Source organism: Dermacentor silvarum, chromosome 8 (assembly GCF_013339745.2).
Source record: "Dermacentor silvarum isolate Dsil-2018 chromosome 8, BIME_Dsil_1.4, whole genome shotgun sequence".
NCBI lineage: Eukaryota > Metazoa > Arthropoda > Arachnida > Ixodida > Ixodidae > Dermacentor > Dermacentor silvarum.
Genome location: NC_051161.1, coordinates 154,554,867 through 154,576,994, shown reverse-complemented (window position 1 = coordinate 154,576,994; position 22,128 = coordinate 154,554,867). Strand labels below are relative to the sequence as shown.

Here is a 22,128-nt window from a genome sequence, read left to right as displayed (position 1 = left end):
TTTGTAGCAATTGATACGATTGGGTTGATGTATCATTTTCCCTTTAATCCACTCTTAAAGGCGAAGCTTAAGCATCCTCCATTCTTTTTTAAATGTGGACTATTCATCGGGCTTTTCCTTACTGGGACGCTTGTTGGCTTTACCTCAGTGAGCCTGGGCTTTAAGGGGTCCCTGAAACGGATCTGACAAATTTTGTAGACGCGTAGGGTAAAGCTAGCGTTAAACATTCGCGTCACAATAAGCGTCTCATCACAAGAGAGCTACGGGTGATTACAAGATACCCTCCTCCCTAGCCATGTATTTCCTCCTCAACTCGTTCACCGAGTGACCGGGGCTAAGCTCCGCCTTCGCTGGCTCTACGTCATGTTGTGACGTGCGTTGTCGTCTATTTCCGGTTGTCCTGGAGCCCGCGCGCGAAGGCTCTCCAACATCTCCGCTAGCTGCCCGGCCATCGATCTCCAGCGAGAGCGATCAAGCAGCGTGCGTTTCGACAGTTCTGTCACAGCGCCGAGCGTGTCCGGTATTCCGGTAACCACAGGCGAGCTGGGTGTTTTGACGGATGGGCAGAGGCGTAAACTAAAGCCCCTTAATACTGCTTTGATGAAGGAGCTTCGTAGACGTACGCGAGCGGCCTGATCGGCATGCACGGTCCAGCCATCAGGTGGCGCAAAGCTTAACCAGTCAAATACAGAGCTAATATTCATGTAACCAAGTGTAAAACATTTTAAACATATAAAAAGACAACGTGTTCAAGATTACGCTCCTGTCGAAAATTTGAGCCAGCAGCAAAGTATAAAAAACTTGGTTACTGCTATATTAGCTGTGCATTTGATTGAGCTTTGTGCTGCCAGGTGGCTGCACCGTGCAAGCAGTTCACGTTTGCACCTCCGTTCATCAGGTAAAACGTGGTACACTTGCGCTTGCGTTTACCTGAATACCAGACACGCTACACTCTATTATAGCAATCCTTCGACGTGAAGTGACGGCCGCAAACGCGTAGATGCTGGCGCCGTTTGGATACCGACAGTCCGATGCGCTGCAGCCACTCCGCTCGTCTGCTGCCTTGCAGCGGGGCACGATGTTGCAGCTTGACATGCCGCCGATCGCTACGTTTGCAGCCCACAACGGAACAGGGGCGAGCCATGGTGCCCGCGAAAAGAAAGAGCGAGGCTAACACTGACCACGCAGCTCTCGTCAACGCGGAGCACGTTTTAACACAAGCAGACGACACTTGCTGTGGGCCGGAAGTGCTTTTAGTGTAGAGATACGTGTCCTTGTGCATTCTCTGTCTGTTACTTTCTTTTTATAGAAACAAATTAACTAACACCTAAACTATTACGAACAACATTTGTTCACCATAATGTTGAAAAAAAATCGATGACATGCCCTGGGCAGCCAATCGGGTAGCTGGCCCAGTGACGTGTTATGGTCAAATCGCGTGACTTGGTCACAAAACTCAGCCGATTGGCGTGCTGCGATCGGTAGCGATGTACAGTCAACCACAAAAGTTTGCGGACCACGCGAGCGCGTGCCAGACTGCCTATCCGCGCCACCTAGCGGTACGCCACCTAGCGGCGACAGGGGCGCTCTCCCGGATATGAGCCCTCTTGGTACTCGCCTGCCTGTTAATTTTTTATTCCCGTGCATGGCATTGTTAGTTCGTTGTGTTGACGCAGAGCGCTGTCTGCGATAAGACCGCCACATATCTGGCTTGATAGCAGTATCGGAGCAATCACTGCAACCTTTGTCGACTGGTGTGCCAGTGGGTAGATAAGTTTCACGAAGCGCTGCGACGATTTTTTTACGCGACGTTTACTGGCGCACTTTGGTTGGCAGCATCTTGGTCCAATGAGTGTTGCTGCTTCTGCGTCTTGAGAGAAAGGGTAGGGAGGTGTTTCACTGTCATCAAAAATAAAGAAAAAGCGGATGCATAGAAAATTTTCTTTCACACATAGGCGCATCTTCGCATCAGTCGCTGAAAACGTAGTAGACTTGCTTCAGGCCACGTGGTGATTGCCTATTTGGAAAGATGCCGCTGCGTGTTCCACTTGACGAAAGAAGGCACATTGTGCGTTTATTTATAGAGGGAATACCTCAGCGCGAAATCTGCCGCCGAACCAACAGGAGCCGGACTGCCGTGAATAGGATTATTCAAGCTTTCCGCGACGATGACAGATTCACAGATATGGAGCGCAGTGGGCGTCCAAGGGCCACGACTGAGGAAGAGGACCGCCTGATTACGGCCGCCATCGTGGCTGATCCTTTTCAAAGTGCAGAGGATATCCGAGAAGCGCTCTCGCTCACGGTATCGTCTGAGACTGTAAGAAGAAGGCTGAGTGAGCTTGGCCTGCAGTCTTTCGTAGCAGCACAGAAGCCCTGCTTCTCAGACAGCCAGCTACAAGAACGACTCATGTTCGCTACAGCAATGAAAGATTGGACAACAGAGAAATGGGGCGATGTCATCTTTAGCGACGAGTCAACTTTTTGCACGCGCTGGCACCAACGGAAGCGGGTTTGGCGTCCACTAAACTGCAGGTGTGTTTACAGTGTATTGGCAGTTAATTCACGAAGCTAATTCTGCATCACAACATGTTTCACGTAAAATGAGCTTTTGGACATTACGAGATTTTTCTGTAGTGGTATTATGTTGAAAACATTAACGATTGTTTCATAGTACTACTTACTCTGAAGCTAATTAAAAGCTGCCAGTGGGTCTTTCAGTACTATCTAATGATGTTTGCACGTTTTCTATTGCAACTCTATAACAGCATTATAAAGTTCATACGCAAGAGGAATCACAACATTTTTAGACGCGCCGCTGGAACCCAATTGTATGCTATTTCTTGCAGATATCTGCCTAATTACACACAGAGTGTTCTATCCAGTGGACGGTGTTCCGTGAGCGTGTGGGGAGCAATCAGCAAAGATGGCCTTGGTCCCCTTGTGCGTCTGGAAGGGCCCTTCACTGCGTCACGGTACTGCGACGTCATCACTAGACACCTCGTTCCGTATGCGCTGGACGGTCCCTTCAGCGACGGCTGCTATTTTTTTCAACACGACCGCAGCCCGATCCATAAAGCACGTATCGTCCAGTCATTGCTAGAAGAACATGCTGTTTGCCAGCTTGAGTGGCCTCCATGTGGCGCCGACTTGAATCCCATAGAAAATGTCTGGGGCATGTTGAAGAAACGGCTGTCCACACGAGCCAACCGCGGCCGCACGGCCGATACGCTGTGGCAATCAATCGCACAAGAATGGGAAAGCCTGCGCGGTCGAGCGGAGATTACTGAATCTTTGTACGAGTCGATGCCCACACGCATCAATAAGGTGCTAGAAAACGGCGGACATTTCACTTCCTACTAGATCATTGAGAGACCTATGTTTCATGACACTTCTGTAAATGTCTTGTGAATAAATTCATCCCCTTCAGACACGAATTATGATGCACTGTCTGCAAATGCGTCAAATGCGCATGGCATCATTTCAAGACGCTCACTATTACATTCCAAGAAAGAAGACGAAGCAATGTGCTGTTTTGTGCGAGTTTCAGTAAAAAAATTAATTAGCGTATAACTCATTATCTAATTATTCTGAAATCCGTCAGCTTCAATGCTTGCATAAAAAGAATCAAATATTAGGCCCGAAACGTATGCACACTTGCTTTTTCGGTTGTATTCGTTTCGACCGGAGAAAAAAAATACTCTTGACGTTGGTCTTGGAACGCGGCACGTCGAACTATTGTCTAACATGGTAGTGTCTCCAGCAAAGTGATCATCTGCAGCAATACGCAGGACAATGAAGTTAACTGACCGCTAGTTTTCCCATCAGGAAGCGGACACGAATGTGCACACTGAGTTTTAGGTCATTTGAAGAAACACGTGGCGTGGGACGCGCCTCCGAAGTTCGAGTCCCCAAACGAGGACGCCGTGTCGCAAAGGGTTATAAAAAGAGTCATCGCACCCGATTATTTCTTATTTTTCTAAATGTAACCACTATAGCAGCGCGGTGGTTCGGGCTTTGCGCAGCAAAACCTGGGCGCAGGCAATCAAATCCCGGCCGCTACTGTCTCTTAGCGATGGGGGAGGAACGGAAAAATTCTGCCTACTGACTAAGCATCTGTGTCCCATGGCTGCCTCACCGCTCACTCACGCACTCACGAAAAAAAAAATCAGCGTGGCTACGCGAAAATAGAACTGATAACAGCCGAAGAATACGCTGTCTGATTACTTGTACTGATATTCTGCTCTCAAAATATAAGCAAGTAGCCCTGGCTAACAAAGAGCGCGTCACGTTGAAAGAGATAGGTAGAAAATATTTGCGCACAGTGCGAAAATAGCCAGGCCATAGATTTAGGGAGGGATGCGTCTTCAACGTAGCGCTGCTGTCGATCGCTGGTGACGTAGCAGAAGTGTCGCGAAGAGGCTCTTGGCCACGCGCTCGCGTGGTCCGCAAACTTTTGTGGTTGACTGTACCTTTTTATAACCTTATAATAAATTACACGCTTTACATGGAGCGCTTAGATGTGTCAATTATTGATCAGAAGGACCTACTCTAACGGCTCAGTACGTTTGTACACAATCGTCAAAAGCATTTCAGGGTCCCTTTAACTTCTCTCAAAACTGTTAAGCAGCTTTCACGGCATATTTGTGATTTTCGTGTTATATCCGCTTGATCCGCTATTGTAAGCAGGTAAACTAGGCCATATTTTATTCGCATGCCCTCGAGGCCCTTTCCGGGCATTACACAAGGGAGGGGGGGTTACATTAGAAGGGTTACAGTAAAGCAAATGTACAATCGTTAACAACAATAATAAAGCAGACATGCATATACGCTACCTCCGATTAGTTTCAGAACAAATAAATGTATTTTAACGCTTGGCCGCCTTACGCAGATGGACAAGAATGGGACTTCTGTGCGCAGCAAAGCTCGGTGATGATATGGCTTGAAAAATATGAGTGCCGCCTTTCAGAGCTCACAAGGGAACGATGCGTGAATTCCTTACAATGAAAATTGGTTGAGCACATTTCACACACTACATACCATGGTTCGTGAGCAATTTACAGTACTATTCCGGCCCCTATCATGCCTAAGATCAGGCTTAATGTGCCTGTCTCAGGTGCCTAAATCCAACATTTTTAGTGTTTAAAGTTACGGCCTCTAGTGATAAGTCCTGCAAGAACAAAAAGCCTAGTCCACACTCAACCATATCAAACAACAGACAACCACAGAGAATTAACTATATCATAAAAATTTACTTGAAAAACGCAAGGAAAGTTTCCTTAATAACACGGCTTCAAGACGAGATGAAATTCCATTACAGCTGATAAAAGAGCTGGGTGCAAATAACAAGGAAATGTTTACTAGTGCCATAGTGCAATTGATGAAAAGAATAAAATCCCAGTTGCGCGAAGTGAAAGCACGGTTAAATACATGTGCCAACGTTGTGCAGACGAGTTTCAGTAATATCCGTAATATATAGAATAGCAATACAAGTCATGAAATGGAAGTTGTCGATGTGGGCGGGCATAAACATGTTATAGTAGTGGAACTAGAGAATAGATGCAGACCAAGCAGAGGCTTAGAGCATAATGTTTTTTGTGCTAACTAAGTGGATAGAGATTTCAGTAGCTTAGAATAGGGCTTCGTGTATAGCATGTCTAGAAAATAAGGAAGCTTACGAAGACGTACACAGGGAATTCCTATGGGGTATATCAGAATTTATTACAAAGATATTCACCGAGCGAGACCCATACGTAACGTCCACCTTCCAGAAGGGGCGTGAATTAAAGCAGATGGAAGCATTATACGATGAGCAGTCGAGATTACCAGGATAAGTTTAGAATATTGCAGGAAAAACAACTGGCAATAAACTGATAGGACGGGATTCGTGACAGCCATAGGTAACGCTAGAAGGTAGTATAGAGGATTTAAGAAGGAGGAGCGATTAAGGAGTGGTAGGCAAAATGCTAGATTTATAAAAGCATGCATTGATTACTTGATTAGCTCAATCAGGCTAAGTGAGTATTTGTAACCGCCTCATAACCAAGAGGATGCCAATAAATCAGCATCATCATCGAGTGCAAAAAGAAGAACTTGGAATCGAGGGTCATTGAGAATACGGGGGTTAGGTTCATATCAGGCTCCTGATATTTTCTATCAAATCAGCGCGAGGTAGTTGATTTTTATTGCGAATACCAGTAGGATACTTGACGTGCTGTCTAGTGTCTATGGTAGTATATATCTGTGTCTCTAAACGTTCTTCCGCCAATTTGGATCGCTAGGTGCTCCGTGATCTAATGTGTAGAGCATCGAGCTGCCGTGCTTAGGAACCAGTTTTAGAAACCAACCTTTGGAACAGCTTTGCTCACTGAGTATGTGGCAGTGGGTTCGCCCAGCTCTTGTATGAACCATTTGAACGCGATAGCGTTAAGGGCTCCGTGTCGCAGAAAATCCGGTGTCGGCGTCGGAGTCGGTGTTGGGTGTGGATCTAGGCGTCCGCCGCGGAGAAAATCATCCCGAACCACCCCGACCGCTCAGACCCTTCGTGTGGTGCAAGGTGTTGGTGAACAAAAATTGAAATTCTCAAATTGACATCGACCAGAAAATGGTAAAAGTACGACTTAACCACAACCTGCAGACATGATTGCGTCGGACTGTTATTTGAATGTACGAGAAAACATAATTATGTTACGAAGAAACTCAAACACAAACCACTTTTGCCAGCATTTCTACCACACCAACAGCGGCGCGCTCGGGTAGGCTACTTGCGAAAATCTTATCCAGATGGCTCTCGTATCCTCGGCAGGTAAAATTGGGACTTGGCCTGCCTAATGCGTTTTGGACACGCGCGCGTGTCGGGGCAATAGCAAGCAATTATTAAAATAATTAAAAAATTGTCCTAGGGTCTCTACATGTTAATATGACGACTTATATTGTCTCCCGTGAAAACGTCTTCCCAGCAATGCATTTCTGTTTTAAAGTGAAGACGACTTTAAGGAAATCGGTGTAAGCTTCGTCTTGGAAAGCTGGCTTTCCCACGTTCTGTGTTGCAGTGAAGACTACACAAATAAACATGCAATGCGAACGTGTCCCGGTAACGCTATCGCGTTCCAACTCTTAAAGGCGAAGCTTAAGCATCCTCCAATTTTTGAAGGAAACCTGTGTTACTCTGACATCTATTTGTGTGTGTTTAGGGTGGTTGTGACCTTCCACTACGTTAAGCCATTGGGACACTGGGTATGTTTCAGTGCTTATGAGCCGAATTTTACTAAATTTCTGATGACAGCTTTGTGTCACCGGGAATGTGGCACTCTTCAACGAAACTACATGATGCCAGCTTGACTGACTGTGACATGTGCAACGCTTCTGTAAAATGAAAGTCCTTGACAATTTATGCGATGCGGGCAGCTTTATACATGACGCGTTTCGGCAGTGGCAAAATTGTGTGCCGCAACATTGCTTTAATGCTGATCGCAATAACGTGGAAATACATCTGGACATGAGTTCCGCAGGATTCTTTTTTTTTTACAGGCTTGAGTCAATTGGTCGTCGTAAAAAAAACCCTAGTCATCACTCGGGCTCAAATGTACGTAATTAAAAAAAAGCGAGTAGTGAATTAGGCTGAGAAGACCACTTTAATGGTAAGAAGCACAATAAGTTATTATGGCGAGCTTCCTCTATTGTTCTTTATTCGCTCTGCTGGTTTTCTGCAGCGCAGCATGTCGGTGAGTACTCGGCTGCTGGCAACATTCTCAGATTGTTTAGTGCAAAGCTATTTCTCTCTCTCTCAACATTCAAAATACAATAATAGCACAATTTATGACTTTTTTTAGATTTGTAACACAAATGTGCGCTGATGACAACGAAGTCGTCGTGGTATAAAATGGTACGATGTCCTCAAATTACAAAGGAGTGTACTAGCTGTAGGTGCAGTACAAGTGGGTACATACGAGTTTGAACCAAAGATGGAAACAACTAGATGAACATGAACATGTGACCATAGAACGATGTGTCGGTACAGCGAACGTACATTTGCGCGAGGTTGAAGGGAAAAAATTAAAGGTTCCGGGGATTACGCTTAGTGGCCTCGGGCTGCACTTGGCGCTAAAGTAAAGGTGGGCCTTGAGGGTACTTAAAGGGCGGTTTTTTTTTAGAAAAGCAGCGTTGCTCAGAAAATTCAGGTACTAAAATGTGGTTTTCTCGTGCCCATTAGCGCTGTAACTTACTCATACAGAAAAAAAAAACAATGACAACTTCGCTAACTTAATTATAGCGCCGGGCATATACAAAGGAAGAATATTTATTTGCGAGCTGCCGTAATCTTTAAAAAACGCGAAATTGATGTTTGAATGACCGAGTTTGTTTTACTTTTTATATATGAAAAAAAATCAATAAAGATATTTGTTGTCAGTGCTTCACAATTTTTATGCGAAAAGTGTTTATTTTCGTTCTCCGGTGAAAGCATATAAACCTTACTCTTGATTTACAGTTCATGCAGGTGGCCCTAATACTTTGATAAAGCGGCAGTGTTTTGCAGTACTTTCTCCGCTTGTAATGACCTGATGCCAATGCGAGACAGTATTTCATTTATACCGACTCCTCCCACTGCATAATTTCTCGACTCGGGGTTTGAACTGCTCTGAGAACGCCAGTAGCGATGAGTGCATCACGCCATGAGGCTTGAAGCCCTTGCCGAGACGGTAGCGGTGAGCTATGCTTAAGGGTATTAGGTTGTTGCCCCCCAGCTAAAGGTCGGTGGTGAAGCGCCAGCTGTTAGCAATATCTTCAGCACTCACAACACAACATTATTGTTAGTATCAGGAATGATATTGTCTTTATATAACTGGATGGCATGAGCAGTGCTCTGATACTTACGACGGCATTCTGGCCAAGGCTCGGGAACCCAAGTGTCGTTGCCATCGGCAGAGGTGATGCATGTCAGATAATTAGGTCCACTAAGCCAGAAATCGCTGTCGCAGTTGTAGAGGGCGAGGCGCTCCGCTTCTACTAGCACGAATTTGGCATTGGGAAGCTCAGGTGGCGGCGTGGTGCAAGGTTGTATCTGGGGCACTTCGCGAAGTGCGGAAAAAAAAGAAAACGAAAACACTTGCAAGTTTGTCACCAATGAATCAATAGCACGGACGTCTTTCCTAAAAAAATTGTTTTAATGAAGTGTAAATGTTCCGTAGACGAGTTACAAAATATTTTAGGACAAAATTAGGAGCAGGAAGGTTTTTGGCTGATCACAGCGTTGCTTGTTATGTGTGGTGCTGTGTCAGGCTGTTATCAATTCAATATTTTTATTAATGTTAGTGCAAGGGTTGGCATCACTGTAGAATATGCTGTTTATGCGGATGAAGCAAATCCTTTTTTTCTGGTGAAACCATTTGCGATCTTGTTTATCTGATAATGAAATACTAATAAAGTAATATATATATATATATATATATATATATATATATCTTACCGTATTAGTATGGACTGTTGAAAACTCTCTCGAGATAAATTGCTCTAAAGCGAACTCTGTGCTATTCCGAGCCAAATCACAATCTTGTGAACAATCTCAGAAATCGTTAAATAACAGTAATGAAATCAAACATTCCATATACGTAAAAATACTTGGCGTTATCTTTCACGAATACTTGTTATGGGATTCTCAAACTAGGCACATAAGTCATAAGCTTTCAGGAGTTTTAGGCATATTGTGCAGGTTTCAACATACACTACCTGTACCTCAAAAACTTTTAGTGTACAGTGCTCTTTTTCTTCGCCTCTAGATTCTTGTTATGTGGTTTGGCCCAAAGTCTATAAAACATCTTTAAATACTCTGGTCACACACAAAAAATATTTCTGTCTATTGCAGGTGTCTCGTATAATGTGCACCCCTTTGAATTGTTTTAGTTCAGAATCTTGAGAGCTGACTGCGGCTACAAATACCAGTCATTTTTGGACTCTTAATCTGAAATGCGTAGCGGCAGTAGGTGCATACATAATTTAGCTGGCTTGCAACCTAACCCAGCCTGTCGCCTAACTCGACAAAAAGAAATGGGATGTACGATGTGCTCGTACAAAATATGGACTTGAATCTCATCGTTTGTGTCTTCCAACCATACGTAATAGGTGGAAATTAACAACAGAGAACTTGCGTGCTTTATCCAAAACCGCTTTTCTTTAAATGGTGAGTATTTCAATAATTGTGAAAGAACTCGTTTTTATGTTATGTAAATGTTGTATTGATTCTTTGCTGTGAAATACCACATAAGTATTTTTATGTACTCTTATTTTCTGCTGTCTGTACTTGTTGTTTTTGCTTTGTATCAGTGCTGATGGGGCTCGTATATGTCTTTATGCAGCTTTTATCCTGTCATACCCAACCACAAATGCACATTCCTCATGTTCCACGTGATTAAATTAATAAACTCAAGCTTAAAATTAACACGATGCAGTCGTTTGTCGTCTTCCGTTTATTGACGGAAGTTTAAGCAACTCACCCCCCCCCCCCCCGTTCCCCCATCTATTTCACTCGATCTGTGATGAGCACCGTGAATCACCAAACATAAATTGCTGCAACTATCATAATTCTGAGGGCTAGAAGGTACTACACAGTATTTACGTGGAGCGAGACAAGCAGAAAGAAATAGAGTTGGGAACAAGAAAGAACGAAGAGCTCTGCTTTTCTTCCCTCACTCTGTCTCGGTCTGCTGGCGCTGAACGTACTTGCAAAATTATATCAATGCATGTTCGTTGCGCCCCAAGCTAAGCTACAATCTAAGGTGGTAAAGGACATGGAGGACATGTTCATTGTCAAGCATGCATATTTCAAATTTGTGGTATTATTATTTGTGGGTGTATGTATGTATGATTATGTATGTATGTATGTATGTATGTATGTATGTATGTATGTATGTATGTATGTATGTATGTATGTATGTATGTATGTATGTATGTATGTATGTATGTATGTATGTATGTATGTGTGAACTTATTGCGGTAGGCAGCTGGTAACACGACCGTCTGTGCATACAGCCGCCTCGTGTCCTCATTGCTAAAGCTCCTCCTGACTGACTTCGACAATGCATGGAATCTGCACTACTTTTCCTCACGTTTATTATCTCTCCTATGTCTGGAAGAAAAGCAATATGCAAACTTTACTGTCTGTAAAAACCGTTGTTTTCATATGCATTCCTTGTCTCCAGTAAGGTCTTGCTTCTTTTAATAAAGCCACCCAAAGTGGAAAAACAATCTTACGTGCATAAGTTGTAGCGAGAAGGAGCAGCGAGATAACCAACATCTTGCTGGCTGGAAAAAAAGATAGAGCGATGGGGTCACATCATTTTTCGCCAGCAATATTGCACAATGTTTTCAAAATATTCCGAAACATATTTCCAACAACTACGCTATGGGCAAGTGGTATAAAGCTTGTTAGCCTCTTTGCTTTAAATCTCTGCCACCTTATTTTGATTGATAATCACGAAACATGAAAATGACTGCGTGAAATATGCGCTCCGATGCGAATAATAGAAACGTGATTACCGAACGCAAGGTTTTAGGAGGCAGAGATGTAACGACGTTTTAAAAGAATAGCTTTCTTTAGCTTTCGCCCCATATGCAAGCCTCCCATTGGATGTAAGAAACGGAGAGAGGGCGATGGAATGTGAAGAAGGTGTCGCGGAGTGAAGTGAGGCTGAAATCGTAGGTGCGGGCAGGGAATCTTAGGCCTCGCTTTCACATAACGTCGGGACAGAAATGGCAAAAAACTCTAAGAGAATGTAGGCACACTGGGGAAACTACAGCAGTCGAGGAATATAAGGAACTGCTAGACGTTACGTAGCAGGAAAAAGACACTCACGGCAAAATAATTGTTGGATTGAAAGAGGAAACCGCTCAAGTGGTGGAACAAGGAAATAACGCAAGCTATAGAAGAGCGTAAGCATGCATCTAGGGCTGCCCGAGAAGCCAAACAGTTGGGATTGCACGAAGAACAGGGGCTCCTTAGATGGCACAAATACCGCGAAAAGAAAAGGGAGGCGAGTGAGCTCACGCAAGAGAAAATTAAATGTGCTAGTGAACGTTAGATGCATATCACTCGAAAAAGCGACAAAGGCACAGAAAAAAGATTCTGGAACCAAATAAGAGCACTCGGAGCTGCAACAAAACATTCGCAAGCGGCTATTGGGGAAAAGACGGTAACATCTAAGAAGGAAACGATGCGCTGCGTTACATCAAAGAGATTATTAGGAATAACTTTGGCACTAACGAAAGTGTAGTTCAGACTCACACAGACCCAACAAAAACAGAGAAGCCTCAGAGATCACAATTTAGCATAGAAAGCTTTCCTTGGAAAAAAGTAGAAGAAACATCACTAATAACACTGCACCAGGACTCGATGAAATCCCCAATACAGCTGTTGAAAAGCCTCGGTCCAAAGAGCAAGGCACGGCTGACTAATGCCATAGAGCAAGTGATTAGAACGAAGAAAATTTCGGCAGGATAGCATTAACGCAAGATGAACCTCATATACAAAGGCAAAGGAGATAAGGATAAGACGAGCTCGTACAGGCCAGTTACAGTAACGTCGGTGGAATATAGAATGGCAATGTAAGTGATAAAATTAAAACTGTCAAAGTGGGTCAAGAAAAATGATGTACTGGGGGAACTATAGAGTTTGTTCAGGCCAGGCAGACGTTTAGAGGATAATATATGTGCACTAACGCAGTGCATAGATATTTCAGTAGCTCAGAATATACCTTTATCGACAGCATTTCTAGGTATTAGAGAAGCCTATGACAAAGTAGACAGGAAATTGTTATGGGATATTCTCAAGCACGGAGGCCTATATATTGTTACGAGACTACGCGCGATATATATATATATATATATATATATATATATATACAGGTAGCCTAGTACGAGTTGTATGGACTTCCTATACAACTTGTACTTGTAGGTCGCACAGGTTATGTAGTGGTGAGAATTCCCCAAGGACTGAAGCAAGGATGTCCTCTGTCTCCATTGTTGTTGCCACTGTTTGGGAATGCCATAGAAAGGCGACTGGAAAACAGCAATCTAGGGTTTCATTTACCCTACATGCGTAATGGACAGATAGTGCAACAGAAGGTCCCTCGACTGATGAATGCGGACGACATAGTGCTGATAGGGGACAATACAAGTGATTTGCAGACACCTGTGAATATCCGTGGCCACGCAGCGACAAATCTAGGCCTTAAGTTTAGCACAGAGAATTCGGGCAATATGATCTTTAATGTGTCAATTCAACACGAAGTCATACCTGTAGTTAGGCAATATAAATACCTCAGCGTATACATAAACGAAGGCAAGACTTACTCGAGCACCCACCAAGATAAGGTGAAAATAAAGGGGAAGCGGAATGCAGAAATAATGAAACAGAGCACTGTGGGCCACAATAAGTATGAGAGGGTGCTTGGAATCTAGAAATGTGCAATGGGGCCAGTGATAACGTTCGCAAATGCCATTCTATACTTAAAATCGAATACCTTGTCGAGGCTGGAAGTTAACCAAAAATCAGTAGGCCGATTGGCTTTGGGAGCCCACGATAAAACCACAAATGAGGCAGTGCAGGGTGACATGGGTTTGGCCTCCTTTGAAGCCAGAGAAGCGCAGATCAAAATTACTTTTGAAGAAAGCCTGAGCAACGCGGATGCAAATAAATGGGCGGCTAAAGTGCACAAGTATCTGTACCTGAAAAGCGTGGACACAGAATGGATGAAGAGGTCAAGAAAGTTGGCAAACAAGTGCGGGGTAATTGAAACTGTAAATAGAAAACAAGGAGTAATCAGAAAGACAGTGGCCGAAATGGAGACGGTGAACTGGATGCAAAGAATAGAAACAAAAAGGACCATGGAGATTTACAAGAATGAAAAGAAAGAAATTAGAAGGAAAAATCTGTGCAACACAAAGGTCAGTGCCTTGCTATTCGAGGCTCGAACCGGTTGTCTAAGGACAGAAACATACCGGAGCAAATATTCGGACCTAGATGAGGCATGTGTATGCTGCAGTAAAGATCCGGAGAGCACACAACACATCCTAATGGTATACGAAGGGATTCACCCATGCAGGTAACGTACAACTTCCAGAAGCGCTTGGGTTTAAATTGGAAGGAAACACCAAACCGATCAGCCGTAGAGATAAGCAAGAGACGATTAGAGTACTGGTGGAAAAAGAAAACACCGCATATCCACGGGGTGAATGATGATGAGTGGGCGAAGCTCCGGAGGGAATCATCGGCTAAACCATGAATCTTCCGTGTAATTCGCCCAGTCTCGCCGCACTAAATCGAACGATTGACTTCCACCAATGACACGCGCCATATGTGACGTCATTCCTGTTTTATAACAGCGCCCTTCATTATAATTGCACCATCTCCCGCTTAAGGGGACGCTAGCACAAACGCGTTAGAAACGTGCAGTACTCTCTAGTAAGGGGGAGAGGCCACAGCGTCTTACGCAGCCGCTTACACATGCCGGAACGTGCACCGCGTTTGCCGACGCCATCACATGACTGCTGAGAGAGTATAACCCCCGTATTCATAAACGCTCCTCGACTTGAACTTGACTTGCCACCACCTTGGGCAGCGCGTTCGAAACGCGTTGAAGGCGGTGGCAAGTCAAGTTCAAGTCGAGGAGCGTTTATGAATACGGGGGTAAGGCGGAGAGGCCACAGCGTCTTACACCAGCTTCTTACACGGGCCGTAACGCGCTAGCACAAACGCGTTAGAAACGCGCAGTCTTTCGTTAATGTTGGGTATTTATTGTCATCGTGGTGCGTGTGTCCATGTGCGCTTCGTGGCGTAGTGGTTAGCGCTGCGCGTTCGGAAGCGAGGGGTCCCTGGTTCGATTCCGCGCTACGGACATAACTTTCGGAATTTTTAGGGGCGAAGCTCCTTATAGCGGCACCCGTTCGTCCCCGTCGTAGTAGGTAGCCACGTCTAGTTTTATGAATTGCTCAATAGATGGCGTTGTGTGTCCGTATATGTATGTATACCCATATATACATATATATGTATACGTATAGTATAACCGGAAGCCGACTTCCGCTTCCGTTTCCAATTCCGGTTCCGCTTCCGGAAGCCAGCTGCCGGCTTCCGGAGAACGCTTCCGGCGTTTTAGGGGCGAAGCTCCTTATAGCGGCACCCGTTCGTCCCCGTCGTAGTGTGTAACTAGTCTTAACGCTAGTACCAGATGTCGGTATAAACTAAACGTATTATGAAAAAAAAATTCCGAAAGTTGTGTCCGTAGCGCGGAATCGAACCAGGGACCCCTTGCTTCCGAACGCGCGGCGCTAACCACTACGCCACCAAGCGCACATGGACACAGGCACCACGATGACAATACATACCCAACATTAACGAAAGACTGCGCGTTTCTAACGCGTTTGTGCTAGCGCGTTACGGCCCGTGTAAGAAGCTGGTGTAAGACGCTGTGGCCTCTCCGCCTTACCCCCGTATTCATAAACGCTCCTCGAGTTGAACTTGACTTGCCACCGCCTTGGGCAGCGCGTTTGAAACGCGTTGAAGGCGGTGGCAAGTCAAGTTCAAGTCGAGGAGCGTTTATGAATACGGCGGTTATACTCTCTCAGCAGTCATGTGATGGCGTCGGCAAACGCGGTGCACGTTCCGGCATGTGTAAACGGCTGCGTAAGACGCTGTGGCCTCTCCCCCTAACTAGAGAGTACTGCATGTTTCTAACGCGTTTTTGTTAGCGTCCCCTTAAGCGGGAGATGGTGCAATTATAATGAAGGGCGCCGTTATAAAATAGGAATGACGTCACATATGGCGCGTGTAATTGGTAGAAGTCAATCGTTCGATTTAGTGCGGCGAGACTGGGCGAATTACACGGAAGATTCACGGTTTACCGATGATTCCCTCCGGAGCTTCGCCCACTCATCATCATTCACCCCGTGGATATGCGGTGTTTTTTTTTCATAAAAGTAGACGTGGCTATCTACTACTACGTCGACGACGACTACTACTACTACATACTACAGAGGAGGGACAGACCCACACCCTAAGGAGCTTCACCCCTATAAAACTACAGCGAAGAGATTGATACGACCTGATCTCTTAAAATCATAGGTAGCGGTACAAGGTAGATTTTGGGGAAAACCAAGATTAAGGAGATGTATACAAAAGTGATAACATCTATGACATGCCTGATTGGATCAAGCAGGCTGGGTGACTGTCACCGCCCCATTTCAAAGGAGATGACATCAAATCAGCGTCATCGGCATCGGAATGAGGACAGATGTGGCGGAGATCAGTGGTGTCAGCGTTTCCTATAGCTCATTTAGCGATATGACACACCAAAGGCTCATATAGCATCACATTGGTACACACCATAGTGTAGTTGAGCCCAGTTGTGCTTTGTGTAATGAAACATATGACGTACCGTAAAGCGAGAAACGCCAAGCGTGACGATGAGATGGGGCATTATCTAAGCCTCGCTGTGGAGAGTATCGTGATTCCCAAGCAGAGATTAGTGCAAAAAATTCCGGTAGAAATCACTTACAATTTTTATTTTGTACAAAGTTTACGCAGAACTAAGTAATGAGGTAACCTAATGAAACTCTCATGGTGCACGGTGGAGCCGAATCGAGAGAAATTAGAGTGCGCTCGGAACCAGCCTGTTGGTCTCAGATGGCCGCCAGCCCCTTTCGCTAAGCTTCCATATATCAACGTGTAAATAAAGCCATGTCATTCGTTGCAATTTTGGTGGAGGCGCTGGGTACATTACACTGGACGACCAGCTTTTGCAGCCCTTCGACGCTGCAAACGGTTGGCTGGACTACCCCCGGCAGACGCTAACATGACTGAATCGGACGGAGGGGACGGTGGCGAAGAAACCGCGGACGAGAGCATTCGCTCAAGGCAAGATGGCGACCGGCCACCTTATCGAGAAGCGCGCACATTCTCAGGCGAAGCGAATGAGGATGTCGAAGGCTTGTTGAGACACTATACAGAGCTTCTCTGTAGAAAGTCGCTGAATTAGCCACTGTCACGGCCGGGTGATAAAAACACTGTCTTTAACAACTGTGTCACTTCGATGATAGAGACGAACACCGTTTCTTGTCAGTGTCTACTGTTCGAGTTGTGTTGATGCTTGTACGCCACGTCAAAATGTAAAGTGCTAATAAATCTGTACGTAATTCATAAAAAATGTATGTGCGCTGGGCTAACTTTTAAAAACAATGCTTGCTGTGTCACCCAGCATGTCCCTCCCTAACCCTCCACCCACCGCCCCAGTTTGTGTCCGCGTGAGGTTTACGAATTTTAAATTTAACAGGTTCACAGCTATGCCTAAGATCACACGTGTATACGTACCTAAGGGAATGTAGAAATGCTGCTCAGGATTTCACAGAGTGAGCGCTAGTTTGGCCAGAGCAGAATGTGGCAAGAGGAAAAATTTCAGAAATCAGTCTGGTGGCTGCCCAGCATCAGAAGTAAATTTCTATGGATTTAATGTTCACTTCATATCCTGCAGTTGTACCAGATCTTATCTGCACAAGTTACATGTTTCTCACAAACTACTCACCATAAATAGTGCGGGAATTGGAATATTACCATCAACAGTTGCTTGGCATTGGATTGCTACTTACGCACCCATTTGTTGGCTGCTTTGTAGCATTCAAGAATACTTCAAAATAAACCTACAAGCTGAATCTTTTTCTAACACACTGCCTTTGGCAAATTTACAAATTTCTGATCTATTTTGTGCGAACGTCTTCATTATCTTCAGGCAAAATGCAAATGCTTATTTACGAGCTATTTCCTCTAACCTCAAAGACAGGCAAACCATATTTTAAAAATTCACGTGATCTCTTATGTTATCCCTCAGACGACTTGAAAGTGAAAGCCCAAGTTCTGATGCAAAAAAAAAAGATGGACACATGACAAACACATCCCCCTCAATTCGCTTAGTGTACGTCGCTTAGTCGTCCCTCTTAATGCGCATACTCATTCGCTTAATTCGCTTATTCATCTCCCTTATTTCGCTTAGTGCACTTCGCTTAGCCGTCCGTCTTAATTCCAAAGGTCGGGGGTTCGACTCCAAACCAGGGTCATGGGCTCGAGTGCCTTATTAGCTTCATTTTAAAAACTGTGCCTTCATTAACTTCACCTTCATTAACAACAAAGGTTGTGGGTTCAAATGCTTACATAACGCTATCTTAATTATCTGTGCCTTAATTAACTCCGCCTCAATTAACACCAAAGGTGGTGGGTTCGACTCGCACCAAAGGTTGTGGGTTCGACTCCCACTAAAGGTCGTGGGTTCGAGTGCCTTAACTCTATCTAAATAACTGTGCCTCCATTAACTTCACCTTCTTTAACACCAGAGGTCATGGGTTCCACTCCCACTGATGGTCGTGTTTAGACCCCACCAAATGTCGAGGGTTCGTAGCCCTAATTCACACCAAAGGTCGTAGGTACGAGTCCCATCAACGATCGAGGGTTCGTAGCCTTTTTGTACCTTTCGTGTATCCGACGTGTTTTCGCTCAAGGTCGACTGTCTAATTAGACATGTAAGGTTTTCGCCTTAATGCCATTATCATAATCACCAAGTTCAAATTTTATATAACAGGCTCTATATTTTTTTGTGAAATCTCTTCGCAAGATCTCTTTTATTGTGCTGCAGTATCATTATTACAAGCTTAATTACTTTCTTTAAAACTTTCATATTTTTTCTCAATGGCATTGACTTGCATTGGGGGTACGGAAGGGGAGAATATATTAATACTTACAGCTGACATTTAGGTTCGAAGATATGAAACAAACTATGCCGTGGGGCACATTAGAGGCGTACGTGTATTATGGATAACGCAGATGGTTTCAAAAAGGACCAGAGGCTGCGCAGCAGGTGGAGGCCTTTCAGATGCTTCTGTAGCTACGAATTTTCTGATGCAAATGATGTTGCTGCTCTACCAATTATGGGTTACTTAGAAGTGGCTCGCTGAAGTAAGCGTTAAAGTAGCGCAAGCAACTGCAGAGGAACGGAACAGCCTCGCGCTGCCTTGTTAGTATTACTCTATTTGAACTGAATGGAATGGTAGACCCATACGCGCGTGTAGGCGAACATTAAGGACAGACGTAAATGATGTGGGCTAATAAGGCGCAGTACAGCGCGCAGTTTACTCTATGTGCGTACAGAGGTGACTGTGCTTCGAGATTGCTGTCAGCACCAGTTGAACGCGAACATGAGCGCACACAGTAAGATCTGACTCCTCGCACCGATCTTCGTAAGTTTCCTGTCCAGGAGGCAGTACAGTTTGTCGAGAATGACAATGAAGTGCGGCAGGGCAGACTGAGACTGCGAGTCGTTCTCTTCATTGCGCTGCGTCATCTCACGTTGGATCAACAAACGTAAACCCTGTGTTGAAAAATCAAGAAAAGCTAATTCTTGCTTTTTTTGAAGTGGCAGCATTCTTGCTGTTCTCACATTAGGTAGTCGAGCAGTTGGGGCGCTGTAACGTAAAATGATTCCACAGTGTTTGATTCCAATTTTTGCAATCAGCCTCCACGATTGCTCAAAACATTTTCGGGCCACTCCCAACTTCACCTGCCTGTCACGCGACGTCTCGGAAACCGCGATAGCTCCCCATCTGGTATAACGTGTACACACTGATTCATCATCATCATCATCAGCCTATATTTTATGTCCATTGCAGGACGAAGGCCTCTCCCTGCGATCTCCGATTACCCCTGTTTGCGCTAGCGTATTCCAACTTGCGCTTGCAAATTTCCTAACTTCATCATCCCATCTGGTTTTCTGCCAACCTCGACTGCGCTTCCCTTCTCTTGGTATTCATTCTGTAACGCTAATGGTCCCCCGGTTATCCATCCTATGCATTACATAGCCTACCCAGCTCCATTTCTTCCGCTTAATGTCAACTATAATATCGGCTATCGCCGTTTGTTCTTTGATCTACACCGCTCTCTTCCTGTCTCTTAACGTATAGTCCTAAAATTTTTCGTTCCATCGCTCTTTCTGCGGTCTTTAACTTGTTCTCAAGCTTCTTTGTTAACGTCCAAGTTTCTACCCCATATGTTAGCACCTATAGAATGCAATGATTGTACACTTTACTTTTCAACGACAGTGGTAAGCTACCAGTCAGGATTTGGCAATGCCTGCCGTATGCACTCCAACCCAATTAAACCGCACAACAACAACAAAAAAAAATAATCATTCATGATTCGACGCCTTTTCACCATTAGCGCTCTGCTATTGGTCCAATGTTTTCTGGCTACGCCCACTTCACCTGTCTCTCACGCGACCTCACAAAACCGCCGAAACTCACCACGTCAAAGTGACTTTTACACGACAAAATGCACTAATATGCCGAACAAAACTTAAGATTGCCACAGACTGACCCGTTCCGAAAGGAATAGAAGATTGCTGCCCACCGATCGCTCAGGTCCTCGCCACTCGAACCTGCCAGTGATCATGTATTTATTTGCGCATGATAAACCTTTTTGCGTCGCAATAAAACGTTATCGAGCCCTTTCGGCACGTATACGACATCGCTCTGCCGACTCTTCCTTGCTGAGGATCTGTTTAAGCGGCATTCTTATCCTTCCGTTGCACGCCGCCGCGATTTCCGACTAGCCACCGGAAGCTAAGTACGGTGAAGCAGACCAATCGAAGAAGCCGGCACCACCCTCTTCATGCGGTTATCTATTTTCACTGTGCTGGCTCGGCCCGATCTAAACCCTCTCCACTAGGGCGTGCTCTTGTCAGCCAAATAGATAAGAAACACCGCTGAGTGTAGACAATGCTGTTGGTTTTGAAAACGAACAAAGGTGACCTTCTATGAACGAGGAGAGTGTTTGATCGGGTTGTTCAGACAACGCTGCGGCTCACCGCCCGATGCTTGCTTCGGTCGTTACGTAAATTTGACCTCAGGAGTTTGGAATCAAAACAGCTTGGAATCGTTTTACGCTATAGCGCCCCTGGTCTGGTGTGGTATTGGTGTGCACGCCACTGAATAAGTGATGCTACTCTAGTGATGTGGTGACGTTTTTCACAATGTCGTGACTGTGATGTCGAAGAAACGCAAAGGACTCTGAATAACCTAACAATATTTTCAAGATAAGCCTCACATCAACGCACTCCTGGATATAGTGCACCAGGCAGGTCACGTGCGTGACCGACATATACTTTAGTAAAATCGGCTTTACAAGTAACTTTAAGCAAGCTCAGGATTTATTGCTCGAAAATTAAGCGTATAACTTTATCGGGCTTTATTTCCACCTTGAAACTTGGTTTTTCAGCTGATATATTTAAGAGCACCTTCACCAGTGTTATTTCGGTGAAAGTGTTTTCGCGTCAAGCCTACAGTATTTAGGTGTGTATCTGATTCAATAAATGCCTCTGAGACAGAAAACATAGTATGAATGTTTTCGAGAAGTAGGTAGGGTCCAGTGCCTTACAAGTACGCCATTATGCGAGACTGTGCATATGATATGGGAACAAAAACCGAATAAGTCTATATTTATTATGGTGCGGGTACATACATAAAATAAAAATTACATAATGATACATAGAAATTAGGCTACCATAGATACTATCCTAGCGTTACCATCACCGAGCATTTCCAGTACATCCGCCACTGTGGCCAGGATGCGAAGAATAAAAGACCCGGTCCAGCGCTTCTTCGTCCCCTCTGGCATCGGTATTGGTCATTTACTTTGCCTACAACGCAAGTGCAAACAAAAATCTTGTGCTCACCTATCGTGAATTTTCTAAAAGGCATTTGAAAAAGACTTAGCAAGGCTCTATGTCTCCAGGAAACTTCAATAGGACCTAATCTAACCTCAAATCCACCTTGTCCTTCTGTTTGAGCTAGAAGGAAAGAAGTGGTTACCACTGGCCACTTTTCATTTTGAGTAAGTGGGTTAACAAGACAATAATTCATTATGATTTCGTGTAGGACGACTGGTTGGTGCGCAGATGATGCAAGATCCTATTTTGCATAAATGCAAGATCCTATTCTATATGAAATACATTCGCAGTGTCACCTTGTACAACATGCAGCGCACAAACAGAAGCTGATTTTCTAGCGTGTCGAAGCGAAGTGCTGCTGCAATTTACTCACGAT

The 22,128-nt window shown here is 44.7% G+C and overlaps 1 protein-coding gene across 1 annotated transcript in view; it reads right to left on the bottom strand.

Annotated features, from left to right (window-relative positions):
- LOC125939700 (C4b-binding protein beta chain-like) overlaps nt 1–22,128 on the bottom strand; it is a 35,099-nt gene that overhangs the window by 9,858 nt on the left and 3,113 nt on the right. Inside the window, exons 2-3 of the mRNA XM_049672159.1 lie at nt 11,248–11,298; nt 8,875–9,069 (exon numbers count right to left, since the gene is read on the bottom strand). Coding sequence (XP_049528116.1) covers nt 8,875–9,069; nt 11,248–11,298 — 246 coding nt within the window. The remainder of the gene's footprint in view (nt 1–8,874; nt 9,070–11,247; nt 11,299–22,128) is intronic.